This window comes from Poromitra crassiceps, assembly GCF_964638095.1.
Source record: "Poromitra crassiceps genome assembly, chromosome: 1".
Lineage (NCBI taxonomy): Eukaryota > Metazoa > Chordata > Actinopteri > Beryciformes > Melamphaidae > Poromitra > Poromitra crassiceps.
The window spans coordinates 94,831,875-94,850,841 of NC_139623.1; the positions used below are offsets into that span (position 1 = coordinate 94,831,875).

Sequence of the window (18,967 nt, forward strand, 5' to 3'; positions counted from 1 at the left end):
TGCCATTGACATTCCTGATCTACGAGGTAGCTCTCGATTTGCTTGTTGTGGCAACCCTTCTTGCTGATCTGAAGCTCCTTACAGGCACCCACGAAGTTGGTCCCACAATCAGACCTGATCTGCTTCACAGGGCCTCTGATGGCAAAGAAACGCCTGAGAGAATTAATGAAGCAGGATGTGTCCATAGATTCGATCACCTCGATGTGGATCGCCCGTGTGCTCATGCACGTGAAGATGACTGCCCATCTTTTTGCATTGGCTTGACCACCCCGAGTTCTTCGTGACGTGACGTGCCAGGGACCAAACACATCCAGTCCAACATATGAAAAGGGAGGATCTGTGCTTAGTCGGTCAGCAGGTAAGTCAGCCATGATCTGTTGTTCTTGTTTCCCTCTCAACTTGCGACAGATGACACAGTTGAAGATGGCGCTACTGATCGATCTCTTTCCCCCGACGATCCAAAAACCAGCCGTCCTTATGGCTCCTTCTGTAAAATGTCTGCCCTGGTGACAAACTCTCTCGTGGAAGTGTCTGATCAGCAACAGTGTGACATGATGTCTGCCAGGAATGAGTATTGGGTGTGATTCATCTGACGTCAGTTGAGCTCTTGTTAGCCGACCCCCCACCCTGAGAAGATGATCTGAGCCAATAAAGGGACAGAGCTTGATGAGTGGGCTTGACTTGGGGACAGGTCGTCCCTCCTGGAGACATTTGATCTCATCTGCATACACTTCTCTCTGGACAGTGTGGATGATTGTGACTTTGGCCTGGTTGAGTTGCTCTTCATTGAGATGCTTGTTGCACTTATGCCAGCCGTAACAAATTGTGCCCTTGGACCCCTGGATGAAGGACTTGGCGATGTGTCCAAGCCGGGCAACAGCCTTCAGGAGAGGACTCCAAGTAGAGAATCGTTCAAAGCGTGCACTGCCAAGTTTGCTGTGTGACAGACTGGTGGCACAAGTGATAACCTCTGACCGCACCTCTGCATCTGACTCAGGGTGAACAAGGCTGAAGGTCTCCTCGCATAGCTGATTCTGTCTTGCTTCAGTGAGGAAGGCAGGTCCTGTTAGCCATGAAGAGAAGGCCAGCTGGTCAGCTGGTAGTGATCTGGTTGCATGATCAGCCGGGTTTTGGTCGGTGGGCACATAATTCCACTGACTTGCTAGTGTGGACTCCCTGATGCGCTGTACGCGGTTGTGGACATAAACATAAAACCGCCTTGACTCATTGAAGATGTAGCCAAGCACCACCTTGCTGTCGGTAAAGAACTTGACATCATCCAGTGTCGTGTCCAACTCTTCCTGGAGCAGCTCTGCTATCTCCACGGCCAGTACAGCAGCACAGAGTTCGAGGCGTGGAATCGTGATCTCGGGTCTTGGAGCGAGCTTTGCTTTGCCAAAGATGAAGCCTGCTTCACTGTGGCCTCCGGCATCTGTTACTTTCAGGTAGGCAACAGCACCTACTGCTTTGGTAGACGCATCACAAAACACGTACATTTCCCTTCTCTGAGCTGTAGACAAGGGAAGCGACGTATACATCCTTGGGATCTTCAGCTCACATAGGTCCTGCAGGGAATCTCTCCATCTTTGCCACTTCTCGTGATTCTCTTTTGGGAGTGGTGCATCCCAGTCACAGCCGTTGGAGGTAATATCTCTAAGTATTGAACGACCCTGAATGCTGACAGGTGCAGCAAACCCGAGGGGGTCGTACAGACTATTGATAGTGGACAGTACACCACGTTTCGTGAAGGGCTTCTCACTGATAGCCACTTGAAAGGTGAATGTGTCTGTGGACAGGTCCCATCCAACTCCTAGACTACGCTGCATGGGTGGGAGGTCCTGCCCTAGCTCTAGACCTTGCAGTTCTTTAGCAAGGTCTTCACCTGGAAAGGCTCTCATGACCTCTGGGCTATTGGACGCGACTTTGTGAAGTCGTAGATTGGACTGTGCTAGCATGTGTTGAGTCCTCTTCAGCACATCGATGGCCTCAGCCACACTGGAGAATGACTTCAGTCCATCGTCGACATAAAAGTGGCGTTCAACGAAGAGCCTTGCGTCTGTTCCATACTCCTTTTCTCCCTCCATAGCTGTCCTCTTCATTCCGTAGATGGCCACCGCTGGAGACGGGCAATTCCCGAACACATGGACCTTCATCCGAAACTCCACGATGTCCCCATCAAGCTGGTGGTCATGGAACCACAGGAAGCGGAGGTAGTCACGGTGTTCTTCTTTGACCAAGAAGCTGTGGAACATTTGTTGAACGTCGGCCATCACTGCAAAGGGTTCAGACCTGAAGCGGACAAGCACACCGATCAGACTGTTATTTAGATCCGGGCCCCTGAGTAGCACATCATTGAGGGATATGTTGTTGCACTGGGCACTTGAGTCAAAGACTACCCTGATTTGTTTTGGCTTCTGAGGATGATAGACGCCAAAGCTGGGTAGATACCAGCACTCTTGATCATATTCCAGTGAAGGAGCTGGTTCTGCATGCCCGTTACTGAAGATCTTTTGCATGAACTCCACGTAGTGGTCTTTCATCTCCGTCTTTTTTCTCAAAGTACGCCGAAGGGAGAGGAGACGGTTGAGGGCCTGCCCCCTGTTGTTGGGCAAGCGCTGTCTTGGAGAGCGGAATGGGAGGGGGGCCACCCAACTGTTTGAGTCGTCCTTGGAGAACTCTTCGTTCATGATGTGGAGGAAGATCTCATCTTCGACCGAGGGTGCTAGTCTATTGTCCTCAACGGTGTGATAGAAGATCTGCTTGCCAAGGCCGTCTGGAGCTGGCCTCCCAGGAGGTTGTATAGGGTGTTCACCTGTGAACCTCTCTTTGACATAGATACTGTTTTCACAAGGTCTGAAGAAGCTGGTTCGACCATTATCCAGAACACAGGTCTTGAAAGTGTTCACAGCAGGTTTATGGGCTCCCCTGAGGCACACGTCTCCAATGATTATCCTAAATCAAGGCGTTGGGCATATGGCGCATTGTGTGGCCCGTTACACTGGCTGGGAACCTTGTGAGCACGGATAATGTCTCTTCCAAGCAGCAGGAGAATCTCAGCTGAGGGGTCGAAAGGTGGTATCTTGGCAGCAATGGCTTGAAGATGAGGATGATGACTAGCGGCCTCTGGTGTAGGAATTTCCTCTTTGTTGTTAGGAATGAGGTTGCATTCAATGAGTGTCGGTAGTGGCAGGGATACCTGGCCATCTACAGCCTCTATCATGAAGCCCGTGGCTCTTCTTCCGCTGGTGTCCGTTATGCCAGAGCATGTTTTCAAGGTGTAAGGAGAGACGCTTCCCTGAATGTTGAACATGTCGAAGAAGGCAGATCTGGCCAGTGATAAGTTACTCTGGTCGTCCAGCATTATGTACATCCTCTTCTTCTGCTCAGGAAGTCCTTTGGGATACACGTTGACTAGACACATTTTTGAGCATGACTTTCCATGCAGGCCCTCCCCACAGACTTCTGTGCAGCTGGATGTAGTTACAGTGGGGTTCTCCTCAGCTTGCTCCCCGCCATGTCCCTCCGTTGCAGTGATGGGCTCCCTTACCATCCAGGGAGGTGGGCCGGCGTGAAGAGCTGAGACGTGCCGATCGCTATTGCACTCTGAACAACGGATGACAGTCTTACAGTCTTTGGCTCTATGGTTTGTGGAAATGCAGCACCTGTAGCAAATGGAATGCTCTTTGAGGAAACTCTTCCTCTCATCCAAGGTCTTCATTCTGAACCCCCTACATTTCCTGAGGGAGTGTGGTTTCTTATGGATGGGACACTGCCTGTCTGGATCCATAGGAGGCTTGTTGCTGTCTGGAGTGTTGGAGGCTTCAACCTCAGTTTTGTTGGCAGAGATGGGAATCCTGGGTTTCCACTGCTTGGCTAGAGGCCTCTCAGCTTTGAGGGGTGCTGTGCTGGAGCCTTGAAGGGCAAAGCTGGGGTCCGATCTCATTTCTGCTTGATAGTTAACAAAGTCCACAAAGAACGAGAAGGGAGGATAATGAACAAGATGCTCTTTCTTGTATCTAGTTCCTTGAGTAACCCATGTCTCCTGAAGGTTATGTGGGAGCTTCTCGACAATTGAATTTATTCCTCTTGCCGTATCGAGGAAGCTGAGACCTGACAGGTAGCCTTCGTTCTTTGCGGCTTCCACCTCAAGGAGAAGATCTGCTAGCTCTTGAAGTTGTTGGTTGTCTTTGTAGGAGATCTTCGGTGAGCTTTCCAGACGTTTGAATAATGAAGCTTCAATAACTTCTGGAGAACCGTAGTTCTTATCCAACCGTTGCCATAACCTGTCGAGGCCAGCTGCTGGATTGGTGACATGGACTGCTCTGATTCTCAAAGCATGCTGGAGTGCCTCCCCGCCAAGCCATTTGGTTAGCAAGTCTAGCTCCTCGCTAGGTTTGAGATCCAAGCCTTCTATGGCATTGCAGAAGGTGGATCTCCATGACATATAATTCTCTGGCCGATTGTCAAATACCTTAAACCCTGTGGCGAGAAGGTCACGACGTGCGAGGAATGCAGCAAGGTCAGAGACTTCTGTTGCCCTGGGTGTGGGTCTGTCAGTGATTTTAAGTGGAGAACTCACTGCATTCTTGCCATGTGGTGAGTAGGGCTCAAAGGCTTTAACGTTGGCGTTAAGCTTGACTTGAGGGTATAAAACGTCTTGAAACTGCCGGGTTGTGCGTTGGCTGGCTAATAAAGGGTCTGTATACTGAGGCTGTGTAGTATGTGCCGTCTTCCCTTTATCATCTTGCTGGTGATTGAAGTGTGCATTAACATATGCATTAGTGCGTTGTCTTGACACAGCTGGCGATAAAGGGGGACCGGAGATGGCCTCGTCTCTTTTACCATTTTCACTTTCTGCAGCAGCTTCTAGCACCTTTGCTGCGGCTAGTGTAGCTTCGGCTTCACCCTCCTCTTTGAGAGCATTCAATGTCGCATCAATACGTGCTTTTTCAACCTCCATGTTGATTTGACGTTTGGCATATTCAGCTCTTGTGCGCGCAGCTTCTGCCTTTGCCCGTGCCTCAATTGCAGTCTGACTTGCACGTGACTTAGAAGAACGACGTGAGGAAGCTGCGTGGCTTGACCCACGGGAGTGCCGAGAAGATGCCCTTGTAGATGAAGCTGCAGCCTCTGACCTGACCCCCAGGCTGGACTCTTCATTATTATCTTGAGTGGTTGACATCTTTGCTGTTGGTGGAGATATAGAGTGTATCCAATCCACAATGATGTCCTTGACGTATGGCTAATCTTTTCACTCTTCTGCCCTCACCATGTGTTACATGTGTGTACACGGCCTAGACAGCGAGTTAAACACTTCTTCCAAATAAACACTCGACACAAGATCCAAGGTTTGAGCATTTAGTGGAAGCTTTCTTTTTTGTGAAAAGATTGTGCCGAATCAAGGGCGAAATCAAAGAAGGATGTGGATTCATCTCTCCACTGCTGTGCCTCATGGCCAAAATGGAGACTCTGATAATTTTCCCCAAAGGTTTAAGTACTTCCAGCCCTCACCACTAGGTGTCACTAAACATCATCTGACTTATTTACTGGGGCCAGAACAAATGGCCAGCATGGATGTTGTTCATGAATTTGTTCCTTGAAGCTTGGAGCTCTGCATCGATCTTGCCCTATAGTTACCGATTTCTACCATGCAGGCAACATTGCTCATCTCCATTGCCGAAAAAAGTTGCCCGTGTGCTATGGCCTGAGTCTGTGGGTTTCTAATGGTGTGTACCAGTGTGGTGAGCTGCAGCCCCTGCACCTGTGTGACATATCTGTGTGTGTGTGTGTGTGTGTGTGTGTGTGTGTGTGTGTGTGTGTGTGTGTGTGTGAGTGAGAGAGTGTGTGTGTGTGTGTGTGTGTGTGTGTGTGTGTGTGTGTGTGTGTGTGCGTGCGTGCGTGCGTGCGTGCGTGCGTGTGTGAGACGTGGCAAGTCAATGTTTATTTATATGGTACATTTACACAACCACCGTTGACCAAAGTGCTGAACAGGTTACACATATCAAAATAGACAGATATAAAAGTTAGTAAGAAATAGGAATAATAGAGAAAACAATAAACGTAATAAACTAATTGGGGCACAATGGAAAATGAAGTCGAGGTGTCAAGCTCAACTCGAACTGAACGCTAATGAGAAGAGATGTGTCTTTAGCAGCAACTTAAAAATGTCAGCGGTCTGCGCAGTTCTTATATGAACAGATAAACCTCTTCCAAAGATTGATGGCAGCCACCGCGAAGGCTCGGTCACCTAGATGAGCCTATAGATCTCAGACCATCCAAGAGCATGGTCTTTTGACCTCAGTGCTAGCTGGAGTATGATGCAAGCGAGATAAGAAGGTGCCAGCCCTCTTATCGTGTGTGTGTGTGTGTGTGTGTGTGTGTGTGTGTGTGTGTGTGTGTGTGTGTGTGTGTGTGTGTGTGTGTGTGTGTGTGTGTGTGTGTGTGTGTGAGAAGCTTTTGTCGTGGGGTTTTTTTAACACCACCCTCGTGCCTCTAAATCAATGGTTCTCAACGTGGGGTCCACGGACCACCAGGGGTCCTTGAGGGGGTTCCATGGCGTCCCCTGCAAATTGATGAATTTTGTTAAACCTCACAATTATTTCATTTACAAGAAGTGAACACAATTATAGAATGTAGAAGAATGACTGATCATATGATCATAATTTCTCTGTTAGCTCGCTATCTGCAATACAGGTAGTCATGGAGTTCTGGACAAAATCATATCTAACAATAAAAATAGTGCAAGAGACAACTCATTGAATGGCTAATGTGGACTAAATGAGGGCTCCTTGATATGAAAAGGGTTGAGAATCACTTCTCTAAACAGTACAACACATACAGTACAGAAACAGTCTATGTGGTTGTCATGGTAATGACAGGTCCGACAGCTGCAGGGAGGGAAGACTTTCTGGGAGTATTATGGGGTGTGTGGAGCTGCTGTGTGACGACTGGAGCGTTGCCTCATCTCGTGCCTGTTTACTGTTTCCACAGACCTATCTCCTGGGAATCATCATCTCCATATGTGGGAACGTCCTCATCAGCATTTCACTCAACATACAGGTAGGGAGCGGTGGAATCCAGCTGTAGAGCCAGACACTCAACACACATCATTAGAAGCAGAATCACTTCTATTCCCACAATATGCAAAGATTACATATGAGGAATTTGTCTCAGTGTAAGTATGCAGCGTAGCGGTCATATCAATATTCAGAGATAAAGAGAAGTTATCTAAAAGAAGAAATTGCAAGTGCAGTCCAATATTATATATAAAATGTAGTATGTGGGCAATGTTTGTTGTTTGTTTGTTTCAAGTTCTGTGTTCGGCCACAGCTATGCCGTTTTACGTGCGATCGGGCTGAAACCTTCAGGGTATGTAAAGGGCACCCGTGCGGGTGACCTGACAGAGCCGGATTTTTTAATTAGGGCAGATTAATTGCCCTAAGGCTGATTGCCCTAAAGCTTAAAATACACTACAAGACTTTCCCTCCGATTTTACACAGGATTTGCAGTTGGGCTCAGTCTGTCTTTGTTGACTCTAGTCTGCAGTTGTTGTGGGCAGTTGTTGTGCCAATTAGCAGCATAATCTGTTAGTGTATTATGGGTACAGATATCTAATCGTCAAGTGTAAAGTGCCTCCCGACGCCAGTCAGAGCCAGTCGGAGCCACAACGATTATATCAAACATGTTTGAATTTCTCTTGTAGTGTAAACTGGTGCAACGACCCGACTCAACTCAACGCAACTCAACTCATAAAGATACAATTGGGAGTGCTGCATTGGGTCAAGGAGACATCAATATAAAATGGCAGAGTAAAAATCAGGTGCTCTTCCAGGATCGGGCATACATAGATATAAGATAAAAAAAAGAGGTAGCTGTCCAGTGTGGTTGCAGGAAGTTCCCCAGGTGTTGAATGGAGCAGAGAAGGACATCCGAGGCACTCTGAATAATATTAAAAATCCTTTATTCTAGACGGGGATACCAACGCGTTTCGACTCAAAGAGTCTTCATCAGGGTAATGGGAACAATCACATACAGGTGCTGTATTTAAAGCCCACTGAGGGGTCATGTGGTGGAGTCACATGGGAGTGATGTAACAACCCCTTTAAAGGAGACACCAGACGATGTGATCCCACATAGTCAACATAGGAGATAGAAGGAGATTTAAAAATAGTGGAAAAGGTGTCTTTCCCAATCTCACCAGAAGAGGTCACATAACAAGGTCACACTTTTCATAATAAAAACAATGGCATTGAGTTACCAAAAAATGCATGGATCAAATGACAACACAGTGGATTGAGTCATGAATGTATGATTCTATTAATCAAAGAGAGGGCACAACATAGTTTAAATCACAGTAGAGGTAAGGCCTATTTTAGGGACAGCACGGTTAAGGCATCATAGTTTAAGGCACAGCACAGTTAAGGCAGAGAGAGTTGGAAAAGTAAATTAATAATAATAATAATATATACACATATCAGACACATACATACACATACATATATACATATATACACATATATATATATATATATGCATATACTGTACATATGCAGGAATATCGTGTAATGTATTTCAGTGAGTTTTTCAGTTGTGATAAACAATCTTAATGAAAAAGTTGTGTAGTATAAACTCCCCAGTCTTTTCATAATCAGTTAAAGGGGGACTTACCCCCCAGATATGTAACAAAACGGCATGCTGCTTGATTTGAAAAAACCTATGGGAAAAACCAAGAAATGACATCTCCTCTTGTCTCACTAATACTCTTTGGCTGTGCTCAGCTCAGGAATTTTTTTCCGGAAATCGACGCCATTACAGTTTGCTCACCACCTCGAAAATAAGTTATTTGAGAGCTACAATATCTTTATAAATATCAACAACTAGCCAACGCTGGTGGCCTGTATGGAAACAGCATTGCTCAAAATGGTTGAAAGTTATATCAATTTGGTCATTCAGTGGCGAACTAGAAATTGACTTATTTTTCTCCCATGTGTGTGTATGTGGCGTCTGTAACTATCGTTAAAAGAGCCTAGTGACGCGAGCCTGGTTACCCCAGCACAGCACAATAGGACAATAGGATGCTCTCAACACGCTCATGTAATCACAATGCGAGATTTCTCCATGTTATGCCCTTGTCCAACTTGCCATATTCCCCGTCATGAAATCCGTTTTTAATTTTTGTTTCTCCCTTTTTCGTGATTCTTGTCAAATGTTGTAGTGCATCTCTGATTTTTCCTTTGGAGCGCGCAGAGCAGAGCTGCAGCGGGGTATTGGAACATTCTCCCCCTCCCCCCTCCCTCCTCACCTCCCCGGCTGGTGGCTGCTCATAGAGGCGAAACAGCCTCCTTCCTCCTCCCAGTTCGGCTAGGACGCTCGCCCTCACAAAACAACAACAAACAAACACAAACAAAAATCGCTGGTGTGCGATTTTTCTGCACAATCAGTATCTGAAATTGGATACAGGATTGTGGGAATCCCGCATCTGTTTGCGCGAACCGCTGCATACGACTAGGCAAGCCGCTTCACAGACAGGTGGGCAGAGCATCAGTGCAGCAGCAGCTCCGTGTACCGGTGTGTCCCCAGCGAAAATGGGCACAGAAGAATCCTCTCTCCTCTCTGCACAATCAAAGTGGGGATGAAAGTCGCTGCCACACAGCAGAGGAGGAGGAGGGGAGGCTCACTTTGGTGCGGGCTCGGAGCTGCTGCAAACATACATTCTCACCCCTCCCTCCCTCCTCCTCCTCTCTCTCTCGGCACAATCAAGTGGTTGAGTAGTTCTCAATGTGGGGTCCGGTGACCACCAGTGGTCCTTGAGAGGATTCCAGCATTCTCTGTTGTCTCTCAACCTAATATATATGGAATTCTGGACAAAATCATATCTAGGCTACATAAAAAAAAAAAAAAATCTGATTTGCATCTGAGAGACCAAATCTCATCATATGGGGGTCCATTGCTAACCTGACACTGCCAGATGGACGGTATAGCTCCACATACATTTCACTAAACCAGTCGATCTGGGAATGGAGTAACCAGACCCGCTGACGGAGGCGGGCACTTTTTCCAAGCTACTTGGCAGGTGATTGGATGACCCATCTGTCTATCACTGCTGGTGGGTGTTAACTTCAACCAATCAGATCGCCGAAGGTGCTTGTGCCTGATCTCCGTGGTATTCATTGATCGAGTCCTCGCGGTCGTAAAGTCACCTTCGAAGCATTTAGTTAGATTATAACTGAAGAAAGACTCCTCAATGTCTGCTAGCAATTTTATTTCCGACAAAGATGAGAACACCCTGCGGGTGACATAACAGCATATGAGCGAATGCATGACATAACATTATAACATGAGTGAACACTGTTAACATAAATCTTGTAACATAAAGCATATAAATATTAGCAGACTTACATCAAACAAGCAATCACATGCTGAAGAGAGAGGAGAGACAAAGTGCACACTCTCACACGACCGGAAGGAAAAAGACGTGGCAACAACAACTCACTCTAACCTAGACTGTTCCAAAGGCAGTACTGCACTGCCCCCTAGTGGCCGGGAGTACACTCCTGCACCCCCCCCCAGACCGGAAAGCCACGAACCACTGCGGGTTAACGGTCTCAGTCCAAAGTCCATCGGCCGGTCTCTGGCTCGTAACGCTTGGGCGGGCCCCTGGCACGGGCCGGGTGGGCGGGCCGTAGCGCCGACGGCGCAGGAAGAGATGCAGCAGGGGCGGGCCGCACTGGCGACGGTGCTGGGAGAAGTGTAGCAGGGGCCACACCAGCGGGAACAAGGGGCGCGGGGAGAGACGTCGCCCCGCCTGAGGGCGCTAGCAGGGAGGGGCCCAAATCTGCACCACGGGGCCCGTCTGTCCACTGCCGTGCGTCACCCTGGGGGCGCCACCGGGCCAGGGGGGGTAGCCGGGGGCAGACATTCCAGGGAGGGAGGAAGCGGAGGAGGCGGCGACGGCAGCCGCTGGGTATAGGGGCCGACCGGCGTATAGCCACGGAGGAACCGCCGATTGCGCAAAGTCAGACGTCCAGACCCATCGACTCTCACCCGATACTGATCGTGGCCAAGCGACTCTACCACCACCCCGGATCTGTCCCACTTGTTGGGGCTCGGGCCCTGCTGATTCTGGACGAACACCCTCTCACCGAGAGCCAGAGGGCGGAGCGGCCTCGAATGAGCCCCCAGAGACTCGGTAGTGCGGGACATCCGCGTACGAAGGGCATCCTCCTTCGCAGCCCATGCCTGACGCCAGAGCGGACGGATATGTGGGTTCGAAAACTTCTCAAGCCGGTTGACGAAGGAGAGCGACCCTCGAAGGGGGTGACCGAAGATAATCTGCGCCGGTGAGAGGTTGCAGTCCGGGTCGGGTGTGTTGCGCAGCTGTATCATCGCGCGCAGGAAGCGATCCTGGTCGAGACTGCCCGCCGGGCCAATCTTGGACACCAGAAGGCGCTTCGCAGTCTTGACAGCGACCTCCGCTCTCCCGTTGGACTGCGGGAAACTGACGGATGACACGCGATGCCTGATCTGCCACAGGTGGAGGAAGTCCTGCGTGTGGCTCGCCATGAACTCCGGGCCGCCATCGCTCGAAAGCTCCTCAGGCACACCAAAGGTACGGAAGAATGAGCGGAGGTGGCGAACGAGGCCAGCCGCGCCTAGGACCTCCACCCAACCCGAGAGCCGATCCCCGACGACCAGGTAGTGGCGGCCCCCGTAGTCAAAGAAGTCAGCAAAAACCCCCTCAAATGGGGAGGACGGTGGCGGAGATGGCAGAGGGGGCGTGGCCGCCTGCGATGGAGCGTTGCGGTTGCAGTCTGCGCACCCGTTCCTGACAGCGCGGATATCCCCTGACATCCCAGGCCAGTAGACTATGGCCCGGGCGTGCTGCTCCATCGCTGAAACCCCCTGGTGGGCAGCATGAAGGTGCCGAAGGACCCTCTCGCGGAGGGACAGGGGAACCACGACGCGATCTTGGTACAGCAAGACCCCGTCCTGCGCATAGAAGGAGTCACAGACCGGTGACAACCTCGCCACGGCAGGGTCATGCGCGTCCACCCCGTTCCCGTGCTCAATCATGTCCAGTAGGCGGCCGAGGGACGCGTCAGCCACTGTCTCTTGTGCGAGGAGGGGCCAGGAGACGGCGCCGAGCTCCTGAGCATCGGTGCGGATCGAAGCCATGAGCGCCAACTCCACGGCGTCAGGCACGCCTGGCGGTTCCAGAGAGAGGCCGTTAGCCGAGCCCGAGGGGGAAGGGTGCCTCGAGGCAGCGTCAGCGGCATGGTTGCTCTTGCCAGGAAGGTGCACAACCTCGAAACGCCACGGGAGGGTACGCTGCTTCAGCCTGAACAGGCGTGAGTTCGTGATCTCGTCGAGAGTGCGGTCCCCGAAGATCTTCACCAGGGGCTTGTGATCGGTGACCACGACGAGGTTGTCGCATCCCTGCGTGAAGTATCGTGTCTGCTCCAGGCCCCAGGCCACGGCCAGGGCCTCCCCTTCAATAGCCGCATAACGCTGCTCCGCCGGGGACAGGAAGCGCGACCCAGCGAGTGTGATTCTCCAACCCCCCGGGCAGCAGTCCGGCATGCCTGAGGCACAGCTGCAATGCTGTTGGAGAAGGAAGTAGCCAATGCCTCGCCTGGACCAGTCGGGGCGGAGGCAAGTGCGCTTCTGCATGTCGTAGATCTCCACACCTTCGCGAATGGCCCCAATTATGACATGCTTGGACGCCTGGAAGGCCTCCTCCAGCTCAGGTGACCACGAGAACTTGCAGCGTGGGCTAAGGAAGGGCTTGAAAGGGGCCATAGTGTCGCGCAACTGGGCGTAGTTAGTCACCTGGTTGACGAGGCCGAACCAGCTCCTGATGTCCGTCGTGGAGACCGGGCGGGGGAAGTCCCGAATGGCATCCAGGTATTTGGGAAGTGGCTCGATAGTAGCCTCCGACACCCTGAAGCCAGCAAAATCAACGCTCCTCTGCGCAAATTGGAACTTGTCCGGGTTCAACACGACGCCTGACCGCCCGACACGTGTCAGGAAGTCGATGGTCCTCCACCAGTGCTGCTCCAGGTCGGTGTCGTAGTGGACCGTGTCATCCACGCAACGTTCCTTGCGTGCAAAGTCTGAGAGGACAGCGTCGAAACGGCGGTTGTAGCCATCACCCGACGACAGAAAACCCTGTGGCGCCCTGGTGTAACGCCACCGGCCAAAGGGAGTGATGAAGGTTGTCAGATGACGATCAGACTCGCGCAGGGGCACACTGTGATAACCATTCCAAGCGTCCGTGACAGTCTTCCAGGTGCCCTTCGGAACACGACGTGCAAGGTGGAATGGGGACTCAGTTGCGAAAGTCTCACGCTGGCAGAACTTATTGAGAGGGGAAAGGTCCACGGTTCTGCGGGGGGACCCGTCGTGCTTCCGGGTAACCACCATACGGTGGCACCATGTAACCGGCTCGCCGTATGGCACGTGCTCGATGACATCGAGGGCCTCGTCCCGGAGAAGGTCGTCGCGGACCTTGTGCTGCCAGTGGAGAGCCACACCGGCTGCGGTGTGGCATGCTTTCGGAGTGGCGGCAGGGTCCACGTGCATCTCGATGGGCGGTCCCTCCATGCAAGGCAGCGCCCGATGGGGGCACGTGTTAAATGTGGACGAGGCGTACCTCTCAAACAACCACCTCTTCATCTGGTCGTTGTTCTCAGGCGTGCAGGGGAATGGCAGTGCCGCGGGGCGCGACGGAGGGACAGCGCGCTGTGGGCACAAGCACCGGGCGCCATGGGGGTCATGGCCGTCGCAGCCGCCGTTGGCGTACCTCACTGCATTGACAGACAAGGGCAGGTCCGGCGAGGAAGGGGTGGCGGAATCGCGCTCGTCCCTGGGTTGCCCCGCACCACCTGTCGGGAAGTCCTTGGGCAGGAGGTCGAGGTTGAGCAGCGACCCATAGGAGAGGTACATGCCCCGGACCGAGCTGCTTACATACACCATGGAGCGGCAGGACGACCCCCCGCCGCTCTTGGGGACCGCAGAGAGTCTAGCGAAGAATGCGCCATCAATGGCTATGGGGGAGCGGTTGGCAGCCGAGAGGCTGAGGCTGACAGGGCGTAGGTCGTCACGCGAGAATCCGCAGGCGAGGTACTCCTCTAGAGACCAAATGTCCGACTGCGCACCTGTGTCTGCGATAGCAGACACCTTCACCTTGATCCCCGATGGCCGACAGCCGGTGCCGTCCCCCTGACTGACTGGATTGTCAACCGAGACGGTGATCAGTGCCCGGGGGTGTTCCCTCAGCCTGGCCCGCCTCCATTCGCCAGCAGATATGGTGCTCGAGTCTGACCGGTGCTGCCGCGCGGCGTTGGTGACGGCTCCCGCGATAGTGGCCTGGGTGCGCCTCAGACTGAATGGTCGAGAGCTGGGAGATCGGCTCCGACTCCAGGGCGGCCTGTTGACCGTCAGACGGCGTCTGCAACCGCTCCTCGGATCCCATGGTGGCCTGCTGACCGTCAAATGGTGGCGGCCGCCGCTTGCGTCGGCGGGCCCTGAAACAGTCGATACAGAGCTGGTGAGGCTTGGTATTCCATCCACGAGACCCCTCTGTGAAGACAGGAAAGGTGTTCTGACATCCGGGGCACGCGGCTCCAGTGGCGTGTCTAGGGAGTGGCCTGGGGTGGCATGGGCCACCCCTAGAATCTGATTGGCCACCCCAGGTGCCACCCCATATGATTGGCTCTCTGCACAGTCAGTAAACCAAGCTTCCGTGTATAGGCGCAATCCAGTCTTAAACCTGAGAGGCAGTAATGAGCCATAGTAGTGTCTAGCATGCCGAAAGCCCCAGAGAAGAAGATCTTGATTTGAGTATTTGGCACAGCTGAGCAGCAAACAACTTAACGCTAAACCAACGTTGTGTGTGTGTGTGTGTGTGTGTGTGTGTGTGACGAAGTGAAGCCTCCTCTGTCTGATTCCTGGCGGCTACATGGACCAGGTGTGTTCTATATGCTATTTATTTATTGTGGCATGCGTGAGTAGACTCTTTGATACATAATGACATAGCTACTGTGCCAGTGGTTTAAAGAAAGACAACATACCTGCCAACAAACACGGAGATTTTCACTTTGAAATTAAGCACCCTCGCTAAAAAAATATCATGACATGTTACGGTAGACTTGAAACGTTAGGGTTGTGCTACAACCCAGGTTTTACGAGTGAGAACGAGAGCTCTCACTAGTGCCTTAAACGCTGCAACGCAGCCCTATGGAAGACTGTTATTTTGCTCCAAAATTACTTTTCATTAAAACCTGACCACCCACCCGTAGGTGGCGTGGTACCCCCTGGGACTGACACGGATCCACGTGACTACGTCACGTCCTGCCAGTCCAGGGAATAATCACTCTAATTTCTTCCAGCCCGCTGAGATCCGACACACCCCGTGACGCATCGACACAGCAAGGCTGGGTAGTGAGAGCTCTCGTTCTCACTCGTAAAACCTGGGTTGTAGCACAACCCTAACGTTTTACTTCGTTTCGAACTCAAGCTCTCACTAGTGCCTCCATTCAACCGACCTTGCTGCCGGGAGCACCCCACAGGGCGACCCGAAAGGCACCGGTGAACCACGGCCATATGGCAACGTTTATGCCTAACCGTCTGACATATTAGAGTGGCAACGATACTACTTTCTTGCCACCGACAGCACCGCGTGCGCGAACTGCGCACCGGACACGTCGAGACTGTAGTACCTGACAAAAGTGTGATGAGAGGACCATGAGGCCGCGGCACACATGTCCGGCACTACAAAGACCATGTACCCACTACTTGCCCAGACGAGCCTGAGCCCGCCTACGGCTGCCGCTGATTCGTCGGGCCGGCATGGCTCGACCAATCATCTTAACTGCCTGTGCATGACAAGATGGGTACGTCGAGAGAATCTCTCTTGATCTCGCGAGGTTATCCATCTTGCAAGCAAGGTTAGTCCATTGCCCCAATGTGAACTAAATTAGGTGGTGTTTTTCCATCTTGCCTAGTTGTATAGGCTTTGGAGATGCACCAGATGCACGTGCTAACACCACCGTGACATCAGGATGTACCAAATATCCCATTCATTTGAGGGCAAAAAAAAAGCAGTGTTCAACCCTTAGAGGCCACTTATGCAGCTGAAAATGATACAAATGGTAAAATGGCAACAGTTTGGTCTCAAATGTGGAAATTTTGACCAGAATTCTTCACACACCACCCCCAAAGTCATATATATTGGTTAAAAGCTGAAAAAAAGTGTTTTGGGGGTAAGTTACACTTTAAGATTTCAAAGTCGTCTAGTGTATCTAGGCTATAAGGCTGAGGCTATAGTTCAGTCAGTGATGATGTCATCAGTGACGTCATCAGTGATGATGGAGCCTGGTTTTCTTATTAGGTGTTTGCCCTAATTGCCTAATGATGTGTCATCAGTGATGTCATCAGTGACCATGTTATGTCCGTGTTAGGGCCGTAACGGCAATATACATTGAGAACGACAAATCCCCCCCAATATTTAAGCCTGATCAAATGTGTCCCCCCCCCCCAATAAATTGATGTAAAAAAATAAGAATACAGAGATTTACTGCGCGATACCGCGGAGCCAGCACTCCTAGGGGAGAGCAGAGCAAGGAACTAACCATTCTACTAACACGGAAATTGATGTAAGGGGTATATATACCACTCCCATAACATGTGTGTATCACTTAGGGTGTCGAGTCATAGTCTATTTTTAATTTGTCTTTATTGAATGTTTCAAAACTGCATGTTTAAATAAGAATAGGCTATTATTATCTGTGTGTCTGATTAGGGGCAGTTCATTCATTCATACTGTGAGCTGCTGTGCTTTTTTGATGGTTATTGTTTTATCCTTATTGATATGTAAGCTGCTACCTTGTGTTGATTTGTTAATCCCTGACTAGCTATTTCAGATGTGCTCATCATCAGGGCCGGATTAATACAGTGTGATGCCCCAAGGTGACCCAGACTTGAAGTGTGCCCCCCCACACACACACATACAAAGTGAAATTTACTATGGCAATAAATACCACCGATTTACATGACTGTATTGCTAAAGTAGAGCCTCAACACACACATACCAGACACAAGACACAATGTAGATGATGTGGACTAACATCATCACACATGAATATAATTGGGCTAATTGAATTTACAAGACTCTCAGCTTTCCAGTCACACTCAATTTCTGCAATTCCAATATTGTTTAGGGGTCCTATATGCAGGAATATTCAGAATAGGCAAAAATAACACATTTATAATGCATGCATTTTTTTGGGAAGAATAAAATGGATTAGCATAAAGTGGGCATGTCTGTAAAGGGAGACTGGGGTACCAATAGAACCCATTATTATTCAGATATCTTGAGGTGACAGGTCAAGGGACCCCTTTGAATATGGCCATGTCCGTTTTTCCCTTTCCAAAGTTTTGTCTAAGTTTGGAGCAGTATTTACCCCCCTTCCTGACAAGCTAGCATGCCCTGGTTGGTATCAATGGATGCCTTAGATCTTCTAGTTTCATATGATATCAGAAGCTTCACTCTAGCTTTAAAAATGAGCCCGCTACAACCCGGGCAGGGAGGGAGAGGTGACATGGAGGTGAGTGATAAAAGGTGAATAATGACATCACAACAGTCTAATCTTAATGTTAATATTCCTCTAATCTGGCGACAAAGTGGCCAATTTTTCAGCCGTTCCCCCCTGTGTTGAATTGGTGGTTACGGCCTTGTGATAAAGTCCTTATTCGTGGGTGCTTTCGAGCCTCGTTGAAGATGCAGATGGCAGTTGGGAAGAAACTGTCCTTGTGACGAGAGGTTTTGGTTCTGCCATACCTCAGTCTCAGGGGCACTTTACACAAGGACGGTTTCCTATGGTGACGGGGAATTATTTTATCGTTAGTGCCTGCCTTTTAGATGGCGACAGCGAATTTGCGCTTAGGAAACGACACATTTTGAAACCACCCTCCAGAGTGGAATTCTTGGTGACGCTCCCCGCTGAGCGCTCCATGTAATCGCTTTGACACGGCTCATTTCAGGAACTCTGACGTGCCTGCACACGCGACACACGCGATTACGTCATAGCCGTGCACGAGTTACACAACAACATCAGTCAGGAAAACAACACGAAGAGAAGCAGACATGGATCTTACGGTTGTGCTCTCGTTGATGTTGCGGGTGCTTACGTGACAGAACCAGATAATACTGGCAGTTCTACGCCTTATCCAAGAGTGTTATTCTGAGGAGCGACGAGCATCGCCCCGTTGACCATCACACTGTCACCTAGCGACCTGGCATGTACATTACGGCGTTTTAAAAATTCAACAGCGCTCATGTAAACAGGGAGAAGGTGTGAGGGAAAAGGTGTGTAGGAAACGCTATTGTGTCGTTTCTTCCAGAAACTGTCCTCGTGTAAAGGGCCCCTCAGTCTTAGAACCCTTTAATGTCCTCGAAGAAGCAATTTGTGGTAGAACACAGAGCATACTGTAATTGACACATTAAAAGCACATCAAATAAACACAGAAATGACAATAATCAAATCATCTATAGCAGCCATAAATACCATCACAGTCCAGGTAGACTAAAGTGCATATCGATAATAACTGTATACCTATATATAGGTAGGTACGTAGGTGTGTGAAGTCTTCAGATAAAGAATAATATGTTGATAAGATCCTCTACAAGCAGATCATAAGCCACTTATAAGGTTTTCTGACAAAATAATCTCATGTCATTAACAATGGAGTTGCACCATAAAATATTCATCGTCTTAATTTTTTCCACATTGTGTCTATTATTCATGATGATCTAATTATAATACTTGTCATGCACTCACAGTTTGCTTGCAATGTGGCTTATGAGCACAAATTCGAGTGAATTGATTTTTTTTAATACAGAACCGTTGCTGCTTATTATTACTATGGATAATTGTGAAATTGAGAGGTTTTAAGTATTGACGTTTAA

The 18,967-nt window shown here is 50.0% G+C and overlaps 1 protein-coding gene across 1 annotated transcript in view; it reads left to right on the top strand.

The window, feature by feature from the left end:
• nipal2 (NIPA like domain containing 2) overlaps nucleotides 1–18,967 on the top strand; it is a 71,873-nt gene that overhangs the window by 25,203 nt on the left and 27,703 nt on the right. Inside the window, exon 2 of the mRNA XM_083638423.1 lies at nucleotides 6,991–7,059. Within this exon, the coding sequence (XP_083494549.1) occupies nucleotides 6,991–7,059 (69 nt within the window). The remainder of the gene's footprint in view (nucleotides 1–6,990; nucleotides 7,060–18,967) is intronic.